The sequence below is a fragment of the Mus caroli genome, chromosome 13 (genome assembly GCF_900094665.2).
Source record: "Mus caroli chromosome 13, CAROLI_EIJ_v1.1, whole genome shotgun sequence".
In the NCBI taxonomy this organism is placed as follows: domain Eukaryota; kingdom Metazoa; phylum Chordata; class Mammalia; order Rodentia; family Muridae; genus Mus; species Mus caroli.
Window position 1 is genome coordinate 10099478 of NC_034582.1, and position 19174 is coordinate 10118651.

At 40.0% G+C, this 19174-nt stretch overlaps 1 protein-coding gene across 8 annotated transcripts in view; it reads right to left on the reverse strand.

Moving 5' to 3' along the window:
* Nucleotides 1-15844, reverse strand: part of Hecw1 (HECT, C2 and WW domain containing E3 ubiquitin protein ligase 1) — a 275440-nt gene extending 259596 nt beyond the window's left edge. For 4 of the 8 annotated variants that reach the window (XM_029468504.1, XM_029468501.1, XM_029468503.1 and 1 more), the window contains exon 1: nucleotides 15442-15766. In XM_029468504.1, the coding sequence (XP_029324364.1) occupies nucleotides 15442-15471 (30 nt within the window). In that variant the 5' untranslated portion in view covers nucleotides 15472-15766. Of the gene's footprint in view, nucleotides 1-12265; nucleotides 12338-14044; nucleotides 14479-15441 lie in introns of those variants that run through there. The other 4 variants (XM_029468502.1, XM_029468499.1, XM_021180044.1 and 1 more) reach the window with 3 other exon arrangements.
* Nucleotides 15845-19174: the final 3330 nt, after the last annotated feature.

A 19174-nucleotide genomic window follows, 5' to 3' on the forward strand; every position in this document is an offset into this window, starting at 1 on the left:
AAAAAAAAAAAAAACCTGAGAACACAAAGAAAAAGTGATGCAAACAAAGGCAATGGCTGCTGACAAGTGCTTTCCCTTTGCCCTTTATCTGAGCAGCTTTCTGTGGGACCAAGCAAAATCCTAGTGTTTACTTATACAAGAGAGGCCATTATTTTTCTTTCTCCTTTAAGACAGTGTGAGCTGATAGGGCAGCATGTGACGATGCCATCAGAATCCATCCTCTTCCGTGTTTGGCTCTCTTCCTCAGATTACAAAATGGCTCTTAGCAGTCTAGTCACCACAATAAGATTTCATATCTAATATGGTGGAAAAGTCAAGAAGTTCTGCAGCTTGCCAGATGAATCAGGTTCCTTACAGATCTTCCTCAGAGGCACCGCCTACTGATTCCCAAATATATCTATGATTTCAGTATGTCGTATAACTATATCTACTTAAAAGGAAGACTAGGACACAAGATTTTAAGATGTAAATATTCCTAAATTCATGCAGTATTTTAATGGGCGGAGGTAGAGGAAGAAAGGAACAGATTATACCATAAAATCCCCGATAAGTATAATAAAGGTACAGAATTGACACACTAAACGTGTTAGGAAAGTGTTTTCCTGTGATGGAAATGGGAATTCACAGCCAGATAAGGAGGATAGCTGCAACAAATGCCTAAATAACTCAACATAATATTCAAAAATCATTGAAAAAATGTTTAGGCTGTCTTTAGGCTAACCCATGATTAGCAAAGAAAGGCTAATAAATATGCAATCTTAGGGAAATTTGTGCCATAAAATAACAATGGTGGTCAAAATACTATTTATGGAAAAAGAAAAATATCCTCTACCTGTTAAATAATCATTATTTAAAGTTTGTAGACACAAACCTTTTCTCTGGTCTTTGTATATGTGTGTATTGTTTAGCTAAAGATGCACATATATATACATATAATAATTCTTAATTAGATTTGTGACCCAGGAATCCCTTGGTCAAATTTATCTTTAGAAGCTTAAAACATCCATAGCATTTACTACATGCATCAATAAAGTATAAGCATATGTAATTATATATATAAGCATATATAGATACATAAATAGCAATATCTTTCTTCTCCCGGGAAAAAGATGAAAATAAAAGGTTAATTTCACTATTTTCCCCAAAGATATTATACCAGGATCTAACATTATGCTTTTTAACAAAGATACATTTTACATTATTATAGAAAATATGGAAAATATTTCAAAGTTCCTTTAAGAGATACTGCCCTACCACTGTAAATAATACTTGCTTACATCATTGAACATGGGTTGGTTCAGCTGGTGTCTATCTAGAAGATTTACACTGGATCAATAGTGGCACACTTGTTATGGGAGTAGCCAACTTTCTGATTACATTAAGGCCCACTCCATAAGATAATACCCATAAGTGACACTGCTAAAATATCCTAGAACCTGAAACCACATAGGTCATGGGCCTAGGGAAAAACCTATTACTATTATTCTGCTAAAGAAACTTTTTAGTAGTACAATTATTCTTCATGCTATGCTGCTTTACCCATCGATCGGGGACTCCCTCAGCACATATCAGAGAAGCATCTTCTTGACTATATCAGGGTTAATACAGCAGCTGGACACTGCAGCAAGTGGGAGACTTTGGAATACTCAGTTCTTAAATGAGATATTTTCATCAAACCCCTCATGATTCTGGGATCAATGTGGTAGAGGAAATGGAAGAACTATTTAACTAATGCCTGACTTCAAAGAAGCAGTGTATTCCAGACAAAACAGGCCTGGTGAAAATATGAACTAACTATATTTTTATAGCATATACAAGGCCTGCACTGGCTCAAGCCAGATGAGATCCCAGCACTGAGGTGGAGAAGCAGATATAGTTTCCCACCACTTACCAAGAAGCTAACTGTAATTGATACACACTGACAAAGGGAAAATCAGTTTTCTTTAATGAAGCCTCCCTTGACATACCAAGCACACCTCAGGGTATTCTGCCTTCCAGGAGTAGCTGATAACACANAAGAAACTCAGTGGTATCCAGGAGTAGCTGATAACACAGAAGAAACTCAGTGGTATCCAGGAGTAGCTGATAACACAAAAGAAACTCAGTGGTATCCAGGAGTAGCTGATAACACAGAAGAAACTCAGTGGTATTTTAGGGGGACTTTGTTTCAATTTGATTTTTTTGTTTTGTTTTGTTTTATTGGCTTTTGGTTTATTTTGACACCCCCCTTTTTTTTGTTTGTTTCTTGGGTTTATTTTTAGTATTTTTTAAAAAGAAAGAGAACATCAAATTGTATGGGTAAGGATGTGGTGAGATTCTGGGTGTAATTGGGGGAGGGGAAAATATGATTAAAATAAATTGTATGAATTTCCTCAAAACAAATTGTTCTAGCATGCTGTTTCTCTTGTTATTTTTTGATGTTTATATTTACTTTTTGAAAATTCAATACATTTTTTATATTCTTTCCCATGTCCCAGCCTCTCCCACACTTCTTCCTTTACCATTGCTGCTAAAGAGCACTGCACTGACCTGCTGAAATTGGAACCAGATGATCTTGATGCCAATTGATTCTCACTTTACAGCTGGAAAGAAGCAGAGACCAGAAAAGCTGCTTGGGAGAAACAAAGCCTAGCGAAGCCCACTGGAAAGGACGTTTGCTAGCCTGTTCAGCTGCCTCCAGGCTGTGCAGTTTGCCCTGAGTTTTCTAGCTTTTATGAACTAGTGTGGTGGTGGGATTTGATGATACAGCTGCTCTATTTTTTTTAAGTAATCCCAATAAAACGCATTGGCTTACCAAGTTGGAATCTCTACTTAGGTCTGTTGTAGGCTCCCTTTCTGATCTCAGTAGATACCTGTCTCGAATCTCCCAGGAAAAAAAGTCTCACTACACAATAGATGATCTATGGCTATTGGGGAGAGCACTGTCAACACAAATGTGATAAAATTTTCTACACTGCATATATATATATATATATATATATATATATATATACACTAATGTAATATTTCAGGTAAACAAGCACTAATATAATACCTTGTGGATTTTCAGGCATCCCTCTCCCTCCATCTCTTCCTGTACCAAACCCTGCCCCAAGTAAAATTCACTGTTTTTCTCATATTTTTCCTTCAACACAAAGATGAGCAAAGACTATGTGGAAAGAAAGCTCTACATAAATGAATTCTGGGCCTAGAACACTCCAGCCTCTCTTTAGTTAGGCAGCCTCTGCAGCACAGCTTAAAACAGCGTTTGTAGAGACAGCTTTGTTTCTTCAGTAGCTCTCATTCTCATTTCCAGAGCCAATCACATTCTGTGATTTGCAGGGGCACACGTTGTTTTAAAACTGTATAACGTAATGTCCCATATAGCTAGGAAGGCTCATTCCCAGAATCTGATGTAGGTAAGCTGGGAATTAGGGAAGACAATATCTTTTAGGAGGAAGAAATAGCTGGGAAAACCATTAAGGAGAAACCTCCTGGATTATATCAACACTACTATCACAGTGATACAGGTCTGTCTGTTGTTTTTCTTATCTGCTCTATCTGATATAATACTTACATGTGATTTATAATAGGACTATTATACTTAAGATAATCATGAGCACTGTTTAGGCTGAAGGAAACATGTAAAGGAAATAGGCATTTTTTTAAACAGCCAAAATTTACACACTTTTTAATAAAAAAACTAGTTTAACTATACATTACCCTTGAATTTACAGGTGTTTGTAGTATATGAACTACCTTATTTATATTTAGAATATTTAAATAAATCTACTCTTTTCTTTTATATTTTATAATATTTTTATTAGATATTTTCTTTATATACATTTCAAATGCTATCCTGAAAGTTCCCTAAATCCTTCCCCCACTCTGCTCTGTCTTTTCAATTTAGCTTTTTCTTTTGTCAATTTGGACCTCATAGTTATAAGCTCATGTAGAGTGGGTAGCCAAAAATTTAGGAGATATTTATTTTCAATATTTAAATTATTACAGCTCTTCTCCATGGATACTGACTTAATTTGTTTTATTATATTTTTATTATACAAGATTTATTTTATAACAGAAAATGTGTAATAGAAAGCCACATTATAGAACAAATTAGGTAACAATATAGAATTCTTTAAAACCTTCTTTTAAAAACAAGATTATTGTTTTAATGGACCAAAATAGTAATAGTAGTGATAGAAACAAGAAATCAAACTTGTTAAAATCAGAATTTTATATCCTTTTAGGCATAACCAAATCATAGCTTTCATTTTAATGATCAGAAATAGAAATTGAGCTCAGAAGGAGTCATTGTACTACTCTATTTCCTTTAATTAGAAATTTACAAACATTAACTATAGAAGACCCATTTAATGGTACAAAAGGACACCTTAGACACTAATTTAAAGAAGAAACAGTATTTAACATACCAGACATTATGAATGTCGTCAATGGGGGCTGACGTGTTTTGTATAGTTTGGATAAGGAGATTCCACCAGCTCTTTGGGTGCCTCTAGGAAGGGTGAATGGAGTCCATGCTAGCTTGTCAAACATAAGAGTGCGCTATAGAACCATTTACAGTTCTCGATTTGTTGTCTTCATAGTAATGAAAATGGTTAGATCCAGCTTATATATGCTTATTCATGTATATATTTTAATTTAAATATAATATAGTATATATGTTTTTAATAGGAAAAGTTTGTTTCTTTGGTTATAAGAAACTGGATTTAAAATATAGGTACCCCATATCGTCTTTTGGAAGATTTAAAGTAAATTTTTTGTCAGTTTAAAAACTAGACTTTTGAAAATGATGTACCCAAAGCAGTTTGACATTATTTTTACTTTATTCCTTTGAGCCATCTGCTTAACTTTGTAATATGTATGTAAATCATTGAACAAGCATTGTATCTAAACGGCTTTTTAAATTTTAAGCTAAAATACAGAAATGGAAAATTGCCCAAACTATATTACTATGATATAAGATTTTAGGAGTATCTATAAATTTTAAAATGGCCTTGTTAACCTTGAAGTAAGTTTCAAAAAAATGATCACGGGAAGCAGGGGAGGGGGTGTTTAGAGATGTATCTTACCCAGATTTGGCTGAGAAATGAACCTTGAAAAGTTTGTTCATTTGTTTGTTTTCAAAGAGGCAATAGTAGTCAAATGTATCCTTAAAATTCTTATAATGTAAAATTATACATACATATATATGTATATGTATATACATATTTGCACACACACATACAAAACACACCTAAAAGCACAGAGATAAGCCAACCTCTTGGTCTCTGGAACAAAGAGTTTAGTGTCTCAAAGGAGGTCAATTATCAATAGAGAAAAAATGCACTGTGGAGCAGAAGTAACATCTTTTTAAATTAACTTATATTCTCAGGTAATATAAATCATCTTATGGAAGCACAATTGAGACAAAGGTCAGAACTGGATTCCCATAATTGGTTTCCTGGGCAGGCAATCGCCCTTTATCTATTGTAGCAGTTGGAGTTGGAGCATGTTCCTTTGAATTTTTAGTTTTACAGTGAAGCAAGAGAAACCTGGCCAACTGAATAACTTTAGTTTATATGAACACTTACGTACAAGACAATATAGTACTTAGTTAATTATATAAAGCAAACACATTTAGACAGTGCATACATATTTAATCAATCATACATACATGTTTTAAAAATACAAGATTTTTTCCACATTATTATTTGTGGGATTATTTTTATCTTTAATAATCCTCATTGTGTAAAGGTAATGTAATACAATGATCTTTAGTAAACACACAAATCTATTGTTTTATGCATACTCTGGCTTTAATAAAACCTTTACAGTTAATTTTTTAAAAGATTTATTATTATATGTAAGTACATTGCAGCTGTCTTTAGACACACCAGAAGAGGGCATCAGATATTATTACGGATGGTTATGAGCCACCATGTGGTTGCTGGAATTTGAACTCAGGACCTTTGGAAGAGCAGTCAGTGCTCTTAACCACTGAGCCATCTCTCTAGCCCCTCCATTTAAATTTTTAAGAGGATGGTGAACTGGGGGGTAGCAACCAGAAAGTCTCAGATGCCAGGAAAGCAAGAAGCTCCCAGGACCTGATGAGGATGATATTAGCTGAAATACCCAACAAAGAGGAGACAGAAGCTGCAGAGACCATATCCAGAGGTTAGGCATAGACCGGATGGGGCCACCCACCCATCTTCAAAATTTTCACCTAGAATTGATCCTCTCTAAAGAAAATACAGGGACAAAGAATGGAGCAGAGACTGAAGGAAAGGCCATCTGGAGATGGCCCATCCCATATGCAGCCATCAAACCCAGACACTATTAGGGATGCCAAGAAGTCCTTGCTGACAGGAGCCTGATATAGCTGTCTCCTGAGAGGCTGTGCCAGAGCCTGATGCAGATGTTTGCAGCCAAAATTGGAGTGAGCATGGGACCCTGATAGAGGAGTTAGGGGAAGAACTGAAGGAATTCAAAGGGTTTTCAACAAAACCAACCAACCAGACCCCCCTGCCACAGCTCCCAGAAACTAAACCCCCAACCAAAGAATACACATGGAGGGACACATGGCTCCAGCTGCATATGTAGCAGAGGATGGCCTTATCTGAGATCAATGGGAGGAGAGGTCCTTAGTCCTGTGAAGGCTGGATGCCTCGCACAGGGGAATGCTAGGGCAGTGAGGTAGGAGTGTTGGGGGTGGTGGAGCACCCTCATAGAGACAGGGGGATAGGGATGGGATAGGGCCTTTGCAGAGGGGAAACCACAGAAGGGGGATAACATTTGAAATGTAAATAAGTAAAATAACCAAATTAAAAAAAAACAGAATAAGCAGAAAAAGATTTTTTGGAAAAGAAAAAATATGATTTTATGTTACCCATGACTATTATTCAAGTGTGGAATAAATTTTTAATTAGCGTATTAATTCAGAATCTCTTTTGGAAGGAAAACCTTATCAAATCTATGTATATCACTTTAAATTTTATAGCTTAATGAAATATGTATCTTCTGGCTCTAATGATTATTGTTTTATATTAACAGTAAGTACTTTTCAGTTTTTTGAAATAGTTGATAGAGCCAAAGATATGATTTTATAAAGTTTTAAGATATTCAGAGTACCAAGTTTATAAAATGGTATATATTCTTCAAGAATTACTAAAATACTCACATTTTATATATACACACATGCGTTTTGATTAGGCATGCCATAAATAATGTTTTGAGTATACCATAAAAATAAATTATAAAAAACTGATATGGTCACAGCTTTTAAAAATTTCTCTTGACCCAAACAACACATTAAAACAGTTATCACAGACACACATGACACAATTATAATCTAGGTGTACCTAGTTTTAAAAAGTAGACAGTTTATTTAAATTGTTTTATTATTTTGTGTGTATGGGTGTTTTGTATATGTACCACATGAATGCAGTGCCCATGGAGTCCAGAATAGGCATCTAGATTTCCAGATGATTTTGAGCCACTATGTGGGTGCTAGGACTCAAGCCAGGTCCTGTGGAAGAGCCACCAATGCTCTTAACCCAGAAACCATCTTTCCAGCTTCTACTTTTTAAAAATTCTCCCATAAAGTTAAAACATGCAGAGTTTAAATGTATCTGTTTTGACTGTAACAAATACAGAGGCCAGAGGTCCACCTACCTATTCTTCAGAACATTACAGGGAAAGCAGCTGACACACTCCCACCCCCAAATCCATGCTATCATCATTACAGAAGGCACAGGTGATAGTCAGGAAAGCCAAATTATCTATTATCTCTCCATTTTCCCCAAACACTTGTGGGTTGAAAGTTTGTAATCGTCACATGCAGAAAGCTGCCTGGGGTATCAGATGGTAGTTTATCTCTAAACACTTCCTCATTCTGGAAGCCTTAACGTCCTCTGACCCACCACCCCATTTCCCCCCTTCCTCCTGAAAAGAAAACTTGCACGCCCCTCAATGTTAGCTAGGAATTTCTGTTCTGGATCAGAATTGAATTTGTGAATTTGGATCAGAACCCTCCACCCTCTTCCACTGGCCCTTGGGGTTATCCTTTATAAAAACATGAATGTGCTCAAGGTCACTGGGTAATCAAGCCTTATGTGTTTCCAGATAAGTACTAAAGTTCCCTATGACCCAGAGAAAAGGCATTTTTGGATTTCCCTATGAGGCCATGACACAGACAACTCTGTTGGGTTACAGGGAACAATGCCTCATATCATTTGTTTCTTTATGGTCAGCACTCCATCAGTTTCCTAAGATACATGTGAAATAAGCAGGAAAAGCCACACGAAAGGGGGTAGAACTAGGGATCAGAATAGTATCAAGAGACAAAGGAAAAATGTAGTAAATCACTCCAAAAGCAAAGAAAACCAAGACACACCAAACCAGAAACCAAAATGTCTTCAAAGGTTTAAAATGGAGCATGGCTGAAAATAAGCCAGTAAGAATCCAGAATGACTTTGGAAATCTGAAAGCAAGCAATCAAACAAACAAGCAAACAAACAATACCAAATGTCTAGACCAAAATGCTTTCAAAGCAAGAAAACAATATACTGTAAACTTTGAAAGCAAACCCAAATCAGAAAGATATCTATCAAACAGGGTCTTTAAATAACCAGCTCAGAATAAACAAATGGACCATCAGCCAACCCAAGGGAAGTTTGAAAAAGCCATGGATAGAACTCACCAACAATTTACCAGGGAAAAGCACTCCAAGTGGCTTGCACTGAATGGGTCCTTGACAGTACCTTGCTTCTATCTGGGTGACTCCTGTTGTGAGAGGTGCATTATTCCCTCAGAATTCCATACTGGGTACAATAACTGTCTGTGCAAAAACACAGTTGTCACCTTACGGGGAGTTAGAGTTTAGTTTGGAGCCAAATGTGAGTGACCATAGCCACGGATCACAGATTTGGGTTGCCCCTCTCCCTGCCCCAATTCCTCTTCCAACATGGAAACAGTTTCATGAAGTTTTTATAGTGTCAGGACAAAGAAAGTTATAAATCAAACATTTTTCAGATACATTATGGAAATATAAGAGAGACAGGTTATAGACAGTTGGAAGGAAGGATCAGCTATAGATCTCAGCTATAGATCTCAGAAGCTATCTGACAAAATTCTTAGCCCTCTGATTGATGAAAAATGGGGCTGTGTTCCATTAATACATTCCAAAAGGTTTTTATATGCTAGTCAGTGGATAGTAGTTTTGGCTTTATCTATTAGTCACAGAATGGCAGATACAACACAGAGGTTGAGTTCTGATCATAAATTTGAATTAGGCGCTGCACCTGAAACACTTCAACACCTCCACATCAGACACAACTCCTTTCCAGAACTTCTTGTTCACAGGGGTGAAGGGGAATGTGGATATAGCAAAGAAAAACTTAAGTCCTTTACCGGCCAGTGACCTACTGATCACACTCTCGGGTGTTTTCTTGTTTTGTTTTCCCGTGTGATTTTGAGACAGGTCCTCATGTAGCCCAGGATAGCCTGGAACTCCCTATGTAACCAAGGCTGACTTTCCTTCCTCCAGTGTCTGCCTCCCACCTCCAAGTACTAAGACTGCAGGCTTTTGTGAGGCCACTCCTGGTTTGTGTAAGGATGAGATGGAGCCTCATGAGCCCTAGGCAAGCACTCTAACACTCTACCAACTAAGCTACAGCATCCCTCCTCAATGGCATCTCTGCAGTCATTTCAGCAGGCCTTGGATGACGACAAATGATGAATTGTTGACAGGTTTTATCCACCCAAAGCATAGCCTTTTATTTCATCTCTCCATCTTTTTTCCTGCTTAATCCGAATCTCTGCCTTTTAATAATGTATAGGATAAAGATTTCTGTTTTCTTGAACTTCTCTGCTTAACCTCCCCCCTACCCCCGCAAAAATAAAAGCAGACAACATTCCTGCAGTTTGAACAGGTGTTAATTTAAAGACAAAGTGATTGAATTATAATCCTTGATCATAGAAGTAAATTTTGGTCTTTTTTTTTTCCTTTCACACACATGATACTTCCCTGACATCTGTGCAATACAAATATATCTAGAAAGTGTGAAATGAAAAACCTGTTCCACTAACTACATCAAAGAGACCCCAAGTGAAGTTCCCATGATAGTGCTCATCATCATGTGTACAGATGGTATCCTCCTCTAGCTCACCCCTCCCTCCCCTCGATGCAGGCTTAAATTTCATCCACTGTATTCATCCAAAAATATCACATGAAAGTAGATAACACCAGCAGGGCCCATCTGCACACAATATTTTTATTTTTCCGTTCTTTGTGCATTCAACTTCAGGCTGATAATTAGAGAAAAGTATGGTTTCTGGCCACACAGTGCTCAGATTGCTCATGTCTTGTTGCCACAGAAATTCAGTGACCTAGGAAGCTAGTGGTCTTTACAACATGTCATCAATAAACTGTGGTATTATCAACATCTTACACGGATCGCTTGTCATTTTCTCCTCCAGTGCCCATGCCTTAAGACACGATAGCCACTCACTAATAGCCCCATGTGTGTGCATTATGGGATAGGATATATAAAATCATCAATGTGCTGTTCCAGCTCACAAAATACCTAAGGGAGGCTTTTAAGACTCAAATACCTAGCGACTATGATTCAGGTAAAGTTGAAAGCCTGTGAAAACATAGAAATATTACAACATCCTTGAAGACTCCAACTGTCTCTCCACCTCACCATAGCCTAACTTACACAACATCCTCCAAGACTCCATCTGCCTCTCCACTTCACAGTCTCCTAATTTGGAAAGGTAATGTGTATAAGTAAACCTCGGAAATCAGAAATGGGTAAGACAGGTGGGAAGGCATGGGATTCTGGTGCCTCCCTTGGTGTAGCCCACAGGATGAGTGGGAATATTATTCTTGGATCTAGCCCACGAGATGGGTGTTAGTGTTATTCTGATGTGCATTTTCAAAATTGGGGAGTTGTTTGTTTCAGTAGAATAGGTTGACGAGAAGTACAGGGGGCAAATGAAAATTAGAGAAAGAGAAAAGGGAAAGTGTTGGGTTAACCTCAGTAACACTTCTGATCAGGGAATTCTCAGAAAACACCCTCCATGGTGATGAAAGCCAAGCCTTGACTATCAAATCCTGAAATTCTAAATATCTCTGAAGTTTTATACCTTTTATTGCTCTACTCCAGGAACAAGAAACATCAAGAACATCCCTTCTTTAACAGAATATATTTAGTTATAAAGTTAAGAAAGAATTATTGTAAGTATCTATAGAGAATAGGGTTAACAGAAGGTTCAACCAGATTACAAGAAAACTGCATGTGCTCCTAAGTGGCCTTAAGTTACTCTACACCGGTACATCATACAATACACATAAATTTAAAATATTAATTTGATTATCAATTAATTATTTTCACCCTAGAGATTGCACAATGGAATAAAATAAGTACAGAATTGTGTTCTCTAAGTGACCTGTAGCATTGTCTGGGCAAACCTCCTACTTTTAAAGAAGAAGAAAATAAATCCTCTGAGTGGGTGAAAAAGTGGGGGAAGGAGGAGGAGAGAGAAGAAGAAGGAGAAGGAAGAGAAGTAAAAGGAGAAGGAGGAGGAGGAGCAGGAGAAGAAGAAAGAAGGAGGAGGAGGAGGAAGAGGAGAAGAAGAAGGAGGAGGAGGAGAAGGAGAAGGAGAAGGAGAAGGAGGAGAAGGAGAAGGAGAAGGAGAAGAAGAAGAAGAAGAAGAAGAAGAAGAAGAAGAAGAAGAAGAAGAAGAAGAAGAAGAAGAAGAAGAAAGTAGGTCACTGAGAGAAGAGTCACTGAAAACACTCAGAGCTTTGAGCAGGAAGGGTACAAGGAAGTGGGCTTTTCTAGTTTCCCAGGGTGATTTCTCCTGAAGTCTCAATGTCTGTGAGACCTGTCTATGTAAGAATCTTCATACATGAAGATTCCATCAAAGGATGCTGGCTCAGGAAATGGTGGTCTCTAACTGCTTGGTCATTTCAGAAATACAATGTATGGTTGTTAAATGTGATTTGTACAAATATGGGTCAGCCCATAGTATTTCCTAAACCTGACTGCCATCCTTGCAAGCACTAGACAGTAGAATCTAGACTTGAGGAAGAACTGACAGCAATGCTCTGGTCTTCTGTTTAAGTTCAAGTCAGAGGACAGAGTACTTGGGCCAAACAATTTTCCTTCGAAGCTAAGACAGAACAAAGCAGTGGCCAGATAAATTCCGTCAAACTAGAAAGACAAATACAGATCATTCAAAGAAAAGAGAAAAAAAAAAGAACGTTTCCTGGCCCTACCGCATTTTGATGTCCTCTCTACACAGTTTTGTTTGTTTTCTTGGGAGGAGGAACGTCTCCCTCAGAGGCATCAGCTGGAAGGCCTGCATCTGAGTACTTCCTCACCATTTCCATTAAGCATCTTACATAACCCCATCTGATTCTTCCAACTGACTCATGAAGCAGAAGATGCCCACCTTCCTCCTGCCTATACAATTACAGAACATTCCCAGGACCTGAACTCCATTCAGCAGACATTCTCCACTACAGACCACACACCAGGCAAAGTGCTAGGCGCTGCGGATGAAAGGTGAGTTTGATAGTGCCCTTGTTCTGAGCTTTCAGAGCAACATTTAAACTGGAGGATATATAGCATTCACAACTCAGATAACTGCAGTATGATCAGTACTAACCTAGCTGTGTGGGTGAAATGGCTATAGGGAAACAGTAAACTATGCCCAGCACGTATTGCTATTCCAAGATATTATTTTGATCATAACATTTAAGGAAATTAGTGCTCAAATGTGGTGTTTTGTGTAGCTAAGCTAGAGTCAATGGTTAAATGCCTCTTCATGTCTAACTTTTAACAATTACCAAAGTAAACAAAACACTCTATTTGCCTGTTTAGAAACACCACTGTCTCAGGCATTACCATCACAGTAGCAAACGTGAGCATGTGAGCATTATGAGCAATACCAAACACTGACGAGACAGTAAACCTGATGCTATTGCTAATTACTGCACTGGACAAAATTCCTACCTGTGCTCTTTCATTAGAAATAAGCAAACAGAATTCAGTAGCTGGAAACGTTAATTCTCAATTATCAGTGAGCAATTAAAGCTGAAAGTAAGAGAACCTGTTACACAATGCACTCCACGGTCTCCACTGCTCCGCGGCTCCCCTCCCCTGGGAAGCCTCTTTCTTTAGTGGACTAAAATTGATATGTTTTAAATCATCAGTTCATTTCACTTATAGGAGAAGTGCTGAAGCTGGAGCTAAAAAAATTTTAAGAAGTAAACATTATAAGGTCCATAATAAAACCGTGGTTTGCTTCCATTATTTGAGTATAATTGTCTTTCCTGAACTGGCTAACTTTTCTTGCCTCCTTAATCACTTAGCAAAGAAAGCTAGAACTAGAGGGAACTGTAGACTTAACTGGACCAACTCATTTTACACTTGGGGATTGAAACTAAGAGGTTTTTTCTAATGATTACATTTGCCCATTAAGTATTTGTTCATTAATAGTCCTATCTAGAGCTGGAAGGCCAAGCCTCACTAGGCTCATCTTTAAAAGGCAAAGTGTGAAGGAGGAAGAGGTGATGATGCTGTCATATCTATGAACAACAGCAGCTGCATTCCCTCTGCATGATACGCTGCTCCAACTCAGGATGTGGCCTCCTGAACCATGTCAATAATGTCACAATCTGAATAAATTTAGACAACTGTCTTGGTGAAAATCTGTCCCGTCCCCCCCCCCCCCACAAAAAGAGATCTGCAAAGAAGCCAATTGCACTAGACCAAGATCCTAGTGTGGATCTACCAGAACCTATTTTTTAAAAGAAATCCTCTGGACTCGATTTGCCTGTTGGTCTAGGACTTAAATTAGTTCTTCATTTCACCAGTGCCACATTCCAGAGGAGGTAGCAAGCTGAGGGATCAGACAACAGGGAAAACTGCCACAAGCTACGTCTTTACAAACACACACACACACATTCATATTGGAGTAGGCATGTGGATTGTAATCCCTTCTTAGTGGAAAACACATTTTCAAAATGAATCCCCACGCTAGAGTGAATTACCGTGATAGCCACAGCCGGAGAGTCCCACTGTTGAGAAACTGCAGATCTGGCCACCTGCTTTGAGAAGCTTTGGAACAGCACCGCTGGGGTCTTTTAAAGCTGGTCTTTTCAGGTAGGCACCTACCCTTCTAAACCGCCTTTTAAATTCCAGGAAAAGAGAAGCCACCCCTTATCTTTGAACTATATTGTTCTTCCAGTCTCCACTTCTGCTGAATACAGCACAGTTATCTTTTCAGAGAAAGAAGGAAAACAAGGGAGACTCCCACTGCTGCAGATCCCAGAAGTAAGCCTAAAAAACTACAGCAACGTCAAAAAAAAAAAAAAAAATGTCTTCAGTAGCTAGGAATATCCCGGCATGCTATCTTCTGTTAGCTCAATGCAGACTGAGGCTAGCTGTAGACGGAACCACAGCAAGCTGGGGCATCTCTGCAGCCTGTTTTTCTGCCAGCTCCCCACACCCCCTCCCTACCCCCATGTTCTGAATTTGGCAAGGAAGAAGTTACCCTGTCCAGCCTCTGTGCGCAAGATGAACAGACCACACAGCCACACTCCCAAAATTAGTCCAGTGCCTGGGAAATTGAGGCTGCAAGGCTGTCAGAAAGCCCTGGAGTGGAGGATGGAGGGCCACTTTGAGCTCTAGGATTTTGCTGCATTGTCATGGCCTGGTAAAGTAGGGAGAATGTGTCGAATCTCCGGCCAAAAAATGGACCGGATGCGGCTTTCCCAGCGCCCCCTTGCCTGCCCCCAACCTCCGCCCCTTTCTCTTCCTATGTGCAGGTAACAGTAGGGTAGGCAAAAGGACCAGCTGCTCCCGCTGAAACTCAGGTGGCAGGCCCAGATGAGAGGCACAACCGGCCAGAGATAGGGAGTCGCCTGGGGAACACCCACACCGAGCATCTTCCCATCCAGTCACCACCCAGTAGACTGCACCTGGCGGCCGGCTGCAGGAGCCTTTGAGTGAGCACAGAGAGTTCAAGCAGAAACCATGGGATACAATTGTCTAAAAGCCTTGGTTCACAAGGAGTGGGTGTGGGCTGGGAAGGGGGATTACGTAGGTCTCTCCGCCCCCTCCTCTGCCATCTCTTAGCCACTGGGAGGGCGCCCAGGGGCGGAGGAGGCGCTGCGAACCCGTTTGGGGGCTTCTTTGTTTCTCTTCGGGTCCCTATCTGCGGGCTGTACCCAAGCCTTGGGATGCCAGCCCGGCTTGGGCGGCGACCCGCCCCAAGCCAACAATTGAACCTCGCGGGAGAAGAGAGGGTGGGTAAAAGGGTGGATCCCGGCTCTCGGGAGGCAGTGCGCTGCAGGGGCTTCGCAAGGGTGAGGAAGCCGCCCCAGAAAGGGGGTGGGGAGAGGGCAGGGAAGGAGAGGCTGATGGTCTGAGCGTGGCGTCTGCTTACCTTGGCAGCCTCCAACTGGGCACAGATCATGCTCCGGTCCGTACGCAGGTTAGAACCGGGGGTCGCACGTGGCTTGCATAGGTGCCAGGCATTGAGGACCTGGTTTGCTAGTCCTGGGCGATCAGCGTCTTTTGCCTTGCTCTGGCTGCTTCGTATCCTGAGCCAACTATTGTCAGAGCCACCGTCACGGCTGGAGCAGCTCTCGGCTGGTGAACCTGTGCGAGCCAGGAGGGGGTCCTCTGGGTCAGAGGCGCGTGGTGTTGCGGCTCAAACAAGGACTCCCAGAGCGTGGCAACGCAGCACACTTTATTGCTTTATCCTTCCTCCCGCATCCCCTCCCTTCCTGCCTGCTCCTCTGTGGGAACCAGACTTGAGAACCAACCAGGAGCCAGGCTTGCTCTCTGTAGCTGTGCTCCGCCCTGCAGCCTCACGCACCCGCACTCTCCTCCTCCTCACCCCCTTAGTAAATATATATATATATATATATATATATATATATATATATATATATTCTTGTTACTACAGGCCCCATCCTTCCAACACTTAGCACGCGTCCGCGAGGATTATCCGGACCAGCCACGGTTCATCAGTTCCTTTGTGTACATGCAAATGTTGTGTTCAGAAAGGATGAGTACCTTCTAGGTAGCTACACTGTGTCAGGTGTTCTCACCTCAATTTCCTTCCTTGTCCGTTTCACAGATACAGATACATTTCACAACATCCTCCAGTATTTTCACAGCAAGTTCCCCCCCAAACAACGTTATGATCACAAATACCATGCTTGTAAATCATAATTGTAATTTATGTAAAAATGTAAATCATAATTGATAAGCTTAGCTTTCCAAACAGGTTTCGTATTAAGCAGTACACATTGTCAAAATAGTAAAATGGAAGTAGGAAAATGCAAATCTTTATTTGACCAGCCAACCAAACTGCAAAAGAAAGTGAAATGCTGGCCACTGATTTGGTCTAATTTGGGCTTGCTACGTTCACAAAGTGCGAAGGTTCTGAGCACATGACCTCCATAATCCGCAATTCTGGGCTTTACAATGCCTTTTTATTTCTACCTATTTTCCCGCGCAGCACTCCCCAGGCAAACTGTTTTTCACATCTTAGAGGTGTACTTTCCCCCCCCCCCACCCAGGGAACACCCTAGTATTCTTACTATACTGAGTAATGCCCGGTACTTCCTCTTAGTTACCCTGGTAATACCTCCAACTCCAGAGCCTTTTCTTGAAGAGCTGATTGGATATATCTCCATTTATAACAATAAGAATGATGGCTTCTTTCTGATGTTCTTCTTGTTGACCCACCTCTTGTCACTCTTGCAGCATAACTTTACAGAAGAGGAAACCAAGGGAAACCAAGTGAAGCCTCAATTCCCATCCTCCTCCCTCACCTGGGAGCACCTCCCTTCCAGCCTGGGCTCATCACTTCAGGTGCCCAGTGATTTCTCAATAGACATTTCCCTTTGTCTGGCAGGAATCTGATCTTCCCACCAGATGAGTTCAACGCTGACTGTTTTTCAAACCATATCTAAAAAGCCACACAGAACCCTGAGCACACATTTCACCAGATTTGACATATGAGCTTTGGTATGAAGAAAACCTCCAAGAATGGACTTGGCTGAGGTGTAACAATAAACACCAGAGTCAACCAAATGATAATACCAACCAGAAATTTGAAAGAAAAAAAAGGAAATCAACAAAAGTCTCTTGTATAAACTAATATTAAAGATTTCTGCAGAGACAAAGTTTGGAGCTGAGACAAAAGGATGGGCCATCTAGAGACTGCCATATCCAGGGATCCATCCCATAATTAGCCTCCAAATGATGACACCATTGCATACACTAGCAAGCGTTTGCTAAAAGGACCCTGATATAGCTGTCTCTTGTGAAACTAGGCCGGGGCCTAGCAAACACAGAAGTAGATGCTCACAGTCAGCTATTGGATGGATCACAGGGCCCCCAATGGAGGAGCTAGAGAAAGTACCCAAGGAGCTAAAGGGATCTGCAACCCTGAAGGTGGAACAACATTATGAACTAACCAGTACCCCGGAACTCTTGNCTCTAGCTGCATATGTATCAAAAGATGGCCTAGTCGGCCATCACTGGAAAGAGAGGCCCATTGGACACGCAAACTTGATATGCCCCAGTACAGGGGAATGTCAGGGCCAAAAAATGGGAATGGGTGGGTAGGGAAGTGGGGAGGAGGGTATGGGGGACTTTTGGGATAGCATTGGAAATGTAATTGAGGAAAATACGTAATAAAAAAATATAAAAAAAAGATTTCTGAAGACACACAATTCCAACAAACTGCCACAAAGAATGCCTATTCACCTCAATTAATTGCTAAGTTGGACAGTCTGATTTTCAGTGTTGCTGCATCTATTTGGCTCAAAGAGATTTTCTTCCTGTTATGTCATGAGGATAGCTTGATAAGTCAGCATCTCTCAGTGTGTTGGTGCAACAATCCTGAGGTATGCTTTATTTTCCTCTAGGCACTTTCTTCTTTTCTATTTCTTTTTCTACCAAAGGAAAAGGGCACCAGTTTCACACCTTTTGTAATTTTAGAATTTTTAATTAATTAAAATATAATTATATCATCCACCTCCTTTCCCTCCAACCTCTCTCATTCATACCTCCTATTTCCTTGAAATTTCTTTATCACACGCACTCAGTCTGTTTAGTGTTATTTGTGTGTGTTTTACTGGGACTGGATACTCATTTAGGGGTTCATCCCTGGAAAGGATTCATTCTTTCAGCAGCCTTTAATTGCCTGTAGCTCTTCATCTTCATCTAGTGTTGGTTTCCTGCACAATATCCCCACCTATGTTAGCTTGTCACCTGGTCCTGTCATTCTTCAGGTCTTATTTAAGCAGCCACATTGTTAAACGTCATGTGTGTGGCTTCCTGGCCATCTTTAGAAAACACTATCTTGCAGCCGATTGATTTCCTGGTTTCCCTGTTCCTACAATCTTTCTACATTTTCTTCCCTGGTGTTCCCTGAGCCTCACATGTAGGGCTTGTGTTGTAGATACAATACAACTGAGGCTGAGCAGCCCACAGTCCAGATCTGCTGTGCATTTTGACTAGGTGTGACTTTAGTAATGAACTCTGGAAAAGAAGCTCGTTTGATAACTGGTGAGAGCTACACTTATCTGCGAGTACAGGGATAGCATCACAGCTTAACAGGTAGAACAAATAGCCAGAGTCAGTATCTTTGTTTTCTATGAAAAGGAAAAGGTGATGCAGGACAGGACATTTCTAAAGCTCTAGGTCATCATCTTTAGCTGTTCTTTCCCTGGCCTTCATATGACATTCCAGGGGGAACAATGCCCTCTTCTGCCCTTTGAGGGTGCAAGACACTGGTATTGTTAATGTAGTCAGATACAGGCAAATACTCATAGACAAATAATAAAAATAAATAAATCTTATTTTAAAACAAAAATAGGATTGATAATTTTATTCAGTGCAGGCATGGATAAAAATAAATGGATGTCTGTATTTTTTCTTGGGATTTGACATAATACTGTTTTTTAGTCTTAGGAATCTTATGCAGAGATTTCCTGAATTGTCAATATAAGCAATTATATTTGCTGTGATCTGAGAGACCTTTATTTACCGCTTTCAATATTTCCTCTCTATATTACTGGCTGTCTTACTTCTTGTGTATATATTTATTTTATTTATTAACAAAATAATTTATTATTTAATGTCTTATGATAGACAAT